At 43.6% G+C, this 7,008-nt stretch overlaps 1 protein-coding gene across 2 annotated transcripts; it reads left to right on the top strand.

The window, feature by feature from the left end:
• Positions 1–330: 330 nt before the first annotated feature.
• LOC147048342 (BCL2/adenovirus E1B 19 kDa protein-interacting protein 3-like) lies at positions 331–6,002 on the top strand. 2 transcript variants are annotated; one of them, XM_085925863.1, is made up of 7 exons: positions 331–481; positions 553–615; positions 2,628–2,859; positions 3,389–3,467; positions 3,664–3,767; positions 4,257–4,406; positions 4,746–6,002. In XM_085925863.1, the coding sequence occupies exons 2-7, from the start codon at positions 561–563 to the stop codon at positions 4,792–4,794; spliced, it is 669 nt and encodes a 222-aa protein (XP_085781989.1). In that variant the 5' UTR covers positions 331–481; positions 553–560; the 3' UTR covers positions 4,795–6,002. The 2 variants fall into 2 exon arrangements, with proteins under 2 accessions (XP_085781989.1, XP_085781988.1); XM_085925862.1 differs by having other exon boundaries at positions 346–615; positions 4,746–6,001.
• Positions 6,003–7,008: the final 1,006 nt, after the last annotated feature.

The raw sequence follows: 7,008 nt of genomic DNA, 5'->3' as shown, positions 1-7,008 counted from the left end.
CTTGTTTGTATAAGGCGCTTGACGTGACACTTGATGGAAATATGGAGCAAATGTAACGTTCTGTGTTTGCTTTCTGCAGAAAAGAAAACGTTATCGTTGGAAACAGCCGGATCTCTCCAAACCTGGTTTCTGCAGCGCCTGTTTGTGTACGTGAGTATACGGACGCCTATTATGGGTGCCGAGTCACATCTTAAGAACAAAACAATACATTTTTATATTTTTTTTTATTGGTGCGTCTTTATTTTATTACTTGGTGCGTTCCCATGACGCAAGTGGGGTGGCAGTGATCAGTTTAATGAATGTATATTTTTAGAATGTATAATTACTGTGGTCTTTCTTGTGCTACGTCATCAGTCAGCTCCGGGAGGATCTGTGTGAGCCTCGCGGCGGCTAACTCGTAAAAACAAGTCGCTGGTTGCTCCTCGCCAACAAAAGCGTCTGACGGCGGGGGGGATACACTTGTTTTGTCACTCGTCTGAATGTATGAGGTTAAAGTCGCACGCGTTTTCCACTGACGAGCATTTTTATGCAACCCATACTGGTTGTTTCCAGGCTCAACAATGTCCGACGCTAGTCACACAGCTTCAAACAACAACGGAGACTCCGGTCTAAACGGTGAGTAGTCCGCTACATATTGATGTTTTTTCTCAATGCAGCACCAACTGGAGTTTGGGAACGTGTATTACGTGTTGTGTATTGTTTTTATAATTTCTCCCAAATAGTTGTGCATCTTCGTTTATCTATTTTCCGTCGCGAAGCTACATTTTAAGAAGGCGGAGTGAAGAGCGCCATGTTCCGTTTATTAACAGCGTTTCGACCAATGGTTGTTTAGATTCAGTTGACTGACAGGCGTGTGAGCCAATCAACAAGCCAGGTGGTGTTGTGGAGGTGGGATTAAGTTATGTCAACAAGACGAGATCGAAGATGCCAAAAATTGCTGAATTTCAGAACCGAGTATTTAGATCGTTCTTGTTATTCGTGTGGTTACGTTTCTTGCCCCTGTATTTTTGTGTGTGTTTTTAATGCTTTATTTGATATGAATGAAGCTATTTACTCTTCGAACATTACAGTGACCGTTGTTTTCACTTGACCTCGATGTTAAGATAAGCAAGTCAAATTAAAGTCAGTCTGATAATCCAAAGTCAAAATAAAAAGCATGTTTATTAAATATCTCAACTTCTCAGCATTGTGATCTACTCAAAACTCCCATCATATTTATCTCAATATTTAAGAGGCTTATCTAAAAAGGTTTGCTAATGGACTCCCCGGTTTACATGGCCATGAGTTTGATAAAAGTCTTCATAGCTTTTGCCTCAACAATGAAGCCTTCAGACACACAGTTAAAACAAAGCTTTAAAATCCTGTCCACCAGGTCATCAGCAAGATAGGGCGACGGCGTGTATGTGCGTTATCTGAGCCAGTGTTCTATTTTTGGACCTTCCTGGCGCTCTTACACCAGCTCATAAACATATTTATCTATCACATATGCTCTTCGGGGCAAGAACCTCCAGTGCTCTGCTCTGTCCGAGCCGCAACATCATTACACCCCAAAAAAATAAGTCACTTTGCGTCCATTCTCTTAATCCACTTGACAGCCGAAGCCAGAACGTTCACAAACGCTCGGGACCATGGCAACGGGGCTTCAAATCACAGACCACCGAGCAGGGACAATGCTCTGTCAACAGCAGCTTTGCCATTTAATCCACAGGATGAGAGCGAATGCTCAGTCTTAGGGGGCGGGACGGTCGACATGACACGTGGGGTCAATGAGTCCAACTGAACTGGACTAACTTTGCAATTGACACTTTGACCACACTATTTCTTTTACCGTTATGAGATCATAGAACCTCTGTGGGAGCTTTCTCCCGTCTATGGTAAGAATGTTTTTGGGAGCATTTTTACCACCGGTGTCAAACCCAAGGCCCGGGGGCCAGATACGGCCCGCCACATCATTTGATGTGGCCCGCGAAGACAAATTGTGCTGTCATTACTAGAATTACAAATTGTCTTCACTTTTTAATCTTTTTTTTTTTTTTTTATATATATATTTGACCAGTTTTTACTCCTCTGATTTGAAAAAGAGTTATTTGTCAGTTTGTTTTGTAGCTTTTACTGTATATAATATACATTTATTTGGGTTGACAGTCATCATGGCCCTCCGAAAGAAGCTATGACTACAATGCGGCCTGCGGGGGAAAAAAAAAAAAAAGAGTTTGACACCCCTAATTTAGACAATGGAAAAATGGTTGCATTTATTTGTATATTTTGACATCATGTACCAGCCTGCCCGTCATCTATAATCGTAATACCACTGCGGTCAGTCCGGCTCAGCTGTCTGCCCAGACAAAACCCGCACACACACACACAGAGAAGGGAGTGTCATAAATCACATGGAAGGTCCACAAGAACCCACGGGAAGGCATTTACTGCCCTGTCATCACACTGCAGGAAATACTGCTTTGCTCATCAACATTTGATTGACGCTCTCAGGCCAGTCCCATGTCACAGCCGCTTGTTTGGGTTTGAGTGAAAGATTTATTTGGAGGACACATCAGTGAAAAATATGTACACACGTTGCATATTGTGCGGTTTGGAGGCGCCTTGAGCGTTTGACTTTCTCCCCACAGGGTCCTGGGTGGAGTTGGAGATGAGCCGAGGCGCCGCGGGGTCAACCCAGTCCTCGTCCGCAGTTAGCCCGGTTTCGGGCTTGCTGCCCCTTCCTCAGGTGGAGGAAGAAGAGGCCATAGTGGGGGCATTGGAGCATGTCCCATCCTCCTCGTCCATCCACAACGGTGACATGGAGAAGATCCTGCTGGACGCCCAGCATGAATCCAGCCGTAGCAATTCCTCCTGTGACAGGTGGGTCTTAGAAAATTACTTTTCATTTAGCTTCTATTTTATCCGGTCGAAATCTCCACGTCTGTTCCTTCCCTCCCGAAAAGTGACCCAGCAGTAGGTTAAAGCTCAGGAATATTCTTTGGCAAAGTTCACAGAAAGTACCAAGCTTCAGGGGTCAGAGCAAGCCTTCAGTGATTTCACCAAAGTGCTTGTCTCCTGTCCAACGTTCAGTTTGACTTTTTAGCCTTTTAGCATTCGATTGAGTCAGATCAGCTGAGCAAACAGCAAATGACCTTTAGAAACACTTCACAAATGCATCTTTGTTGAATATTTATTGAATCATCTTCTTGAAGTTGAATAACTGTTGCAAGCGGCATGGCACGTAAACACGCAACCGGAAGGCCAATTTGTCGTTGCTATGGTTACCCGTGGTCGCGTAGGTTTGTCATATGTCTGACCGCCTGCCTGACCTGGTGGCTGTCAGAATTCGCCCACACTTGTTTCAGATTGTTTTCCTCTGGTTTTGTTTTGCCCCCTCACACACACACAGTCCTCCACGACCCCACACTCCGCAAGATGAAGGGCAGATCATCTTCGACGTGGACGTGAGCGGCCGACGAGACAGTCAAGTAAGAACTCAAGCGAGGCCTCTGAACTTCTTTAGCGGGGTTGCCATGACGACCTCATTCCCAGACTGCGGTAAAGTTGCATTGTATTGTATTTACCAAAACTGTAACAACTGCTGACTTCATTTTTACCCCAAAAAAAAAATTTAAAAAAAAATGGTGGACTTTATAAATGCCAACCTCATTTTGGTGCGTTTAGACAGAAGAGGATGTCTTGGATAAGGAGCGGGACATGGACATCCTGATGAAGGACTCCGATTGGGTTGCTGACTGGTCTAGTCGACCGGAAAACATTCCTCCTAAGTAAGTCTGAACTGTGTAAACATTCCCCTCGATACGCACGGACACACACGTACACTCGTTTGTTTTTACTGAGAAAGTGCTGAGTCATCAAAGCGGAGAAGGTTGCTGTGACACCACCATACTAAAATAACCCAGCTACTTGACATGATTATGTACAAAACTCTGACTCACAAACAGCGGGGCCCCAACTTGTGACTTTCATTCATTCCGTGAGCCTGCTCCTAACTCAAAGCACATCATTTGTCCTTATTGAAATGAATGGAAATGCCATTCATTCGTTCCAGCGACAGTCTGGTCTGTCCATTGGCCACCGGGTGGCAGTATAATGCTGAAGCCATAGAGGAAAAAGAATATATGCCTGTGGGTATTGTTATATTTCCTGACTACATGTGTTGCTGCATTATTCGTGTTCAAATATTTACGTCTTAAAGATTTATAATCCAACTAGTATCGATGAGTCGTAATTATTATTTCCCCCACCACCACCAGGGAATTTCATTTCTGTCACCCTCGCCGCTCTGTGACGCTCAGCATGAGGAAGACTGGTGCCATGAAGAAGGGAGGCTTCTTCTCTGCCGAGTTCCTCAAAGTCTTCATCCCATCGTTGCTGATTTCACACATCCTTGCCCTCGGACTTGGGTAAAAAACACTCGTACACTTTTGTCAGTGATTTGTATTTAGCTTTAATTTAATAGCACAATTTGCCATGATGTGTTTATGTAAGTTATTTAGAAAAACAAGGCTCCACATAGATTTGCAATCCTTCCCACCCCCCAAAAATATATTTTGTTATTTTTTTTCTTGTTGATATTTGTAATTGGGCAAGTGGGCACCCATTAGCACCCAGTTCCGATTATCTCCACAAGAGGGCGCTGTTTTACCACACCAGCTTTCTTGCCGACTTCCCATCCCTTTAACCATCATGTCTTCTTTCCTGGGCCCTGCATTTTGACCTGCATGTGACCATCTTCTCAACAGAGTGTACATTGGGAAGAGGTTGACCACGCCCCCCACCAGCTCCTTCTGAAGCTGAAACGGAAGTGCCTGAGAAGTAGCCCGGATGCCAGAGAAAGTGTTGTCTTTTGCAGAGTTTCTCCTTCTTCTCCCCTGCTTGCCCCCCTTCCTCCTTCTCCCACTCACTGAGATATGATATGTTCTCAGGAGAAATGCATCAGCCTTTCCCGACATCAGACCGCCCTCCACCCGTTATATCCATTCATTTGTAAAAGTTTTTTCAACAAGTGCGAAGGCTATATTAATAGGCTTGTTTTTGATGTCAAAACGAGTCACTTTCTTTTTCCAGAAAAGGCTTACAAAATGGAAGACAGGGTGTGGGCAAGTGTGAAATAGAGTCAAAAATATATTTTAGATTTATTTTTGGGGGGGGGGTGTACAAACACAAATTTGTACTGTCAAAAAAAAAAAAAGCACCAAAGCCTTCTTCCCGAGTTGGGGCCGTAGTTCCTCAAGTTTGAAGCCGCATGTGTAATCCACATGGCCGCAACTCCAAATGATCTAACTTGGTGTGTGATTGCAGATGCATGACTGACCGTTTTCAACAACAGCACAAAAATGTAATCCGCTATTTAAAAGTTAAATGGGAGTGCCCACAGCTGAACTTTGACCCATCATGGAAATGCAGTGTAGACCATTTAAAATGTTGATCAAGCATTTATTCGATTTTTTTGTTTTTAAAAGTGCAGATGAGGGGTAAAAACATTTTTAGTTTTCTTTAGAAAAATGGCCCAGCAGGTTAATTCCACTCATTTTGTAACCAAAATGAATCTAGTTAGCAGAGTGGTGATTTTCATTTCACTGTATTGCCATTAGTGTGACGACTCTGCAACAATTTTTTTTTTTTTTTAGTTTTTGCTATTTATGCTCATGTGAATATGTGCAGCAATCAAAAGGCCTCCCCTTTTTTATTCTTTCTTTTTTTTTTTTTTTTTTTTTTTAAAGATATGATTGTTAACGCTCAGCACGAGTCGCTTTGGCCAACTTCTAAAAACATTTGCGTTGACTGGTCCTGATGTGAGAAGGAACCTTGAGAGCGCTCTCACACTAAGATGGTCCGACAGTAACTAATGTAACATGTTTGCTTTATTTTTCTTCTTCTTCTCCTATTCCATTCAAACATTTTGTCATTAAAGATAACCTGAATGAATCTTCAGCCGCCGCTTTGGCTACATTACTCATGTCAACATTCCTTAAGGCTCGCTTCCTAAAAGTACGTCAGCCTTTGGCAGCTGTTACAGTCCACAACTGTTGCCTTGAACCTCATTCCAAGCTGCAGCTTTTGTGCAGACACCCGAGTACAAGGCGTCCCTTAAGAATATCTTCGACTCTCATTGTCTGGTTTTCTTCTATCTTTCTGCTATTTAGTATGACGCACAACAGCAATTAAAAAAATAGTGCCTGATTATTTTATAGGTATCCCGCACAGCTATTTCCTCCTCCATGTCAGCACATTTGTTATTGACCAATCCCAACACAGCAAAACCCGTAGCCCATCCCACTGCAGTTGCCGGCGTTGCCATGGGTTACCGTGGGTGGTGGCCACCACTCCTCACTTTTGTCGGTGAGTAGATTGACATTTATCTATACAAGTTCAGTCCTTTTGGTTCCCATATTTTATTTTGAAAGCAGAGACTGTCGAATTTGAAAAGTTTGTATGTTCGGATTCCTTCGCCAACTCAACACGGTAGCACGCTCGTTTCTTCGGTGTGATCAACTGCTTTGTAAATGTCTCCGAAGGGGTCTCGTGAAAAGAAACAGGTTGACACAAAGAGTTATAGAAGCGTGCATCCCGAATGCCAGGACTGTGCCCTTCCTCTCCAGAGTGCAAGCCTCAGCCAATTGTTTATCAGGCATGCTGCCAAGTTTCCTTGCTAATTATGCAACTCGGCTCAGTCTCCCCCTCTGTGCCGCACACCGATCTGTAAAAGTCTTTCTCTTTGTGTCAGTCCAGCATTATTTTCGCCTTTCCAAGACGTTTGCACTTGGTTGCTGCGTTCGCATTGGTGCCCTCCCGGCCCCCTGAAGAGGAAACATAATGGGAACTAAACTACTCGGTGCCCAACACGTTGTTATGGAAACTGTTGAAATGTATTCCACTGTCACTGCGGTCTATGTCGAAGTGTGAGTCAGGATTTGTTAGACTGAAGCTGTTGTCAAGGTTACTATGGGGACAAGATGAGGATTTATTTATTTTTTTGGATGGGAGGGGGTTCTGCTTTAACTA

This window comes from Syngnathus leptorhynchus, chromosome 12 (genome assembly GCF_054491065.1).
Source record: "Syngnathus leptorhynchus isolate UIUO chromosome 12, UIUO_Slep, whole genome shotgun sequence".
Classification (NCBI taxonomy): domain Eukaryota; kingdom Metazoa; phylum Chordata; class Actinopteri; order Syngnathiformes; family Syngnathidae; genus Syngnathus; species Syngnathus leptorhynchus.
Note: the sequence above shows the minus strand (reverse complement) of the source record. Positions and strands in the feature narration are given on the sequence as shown.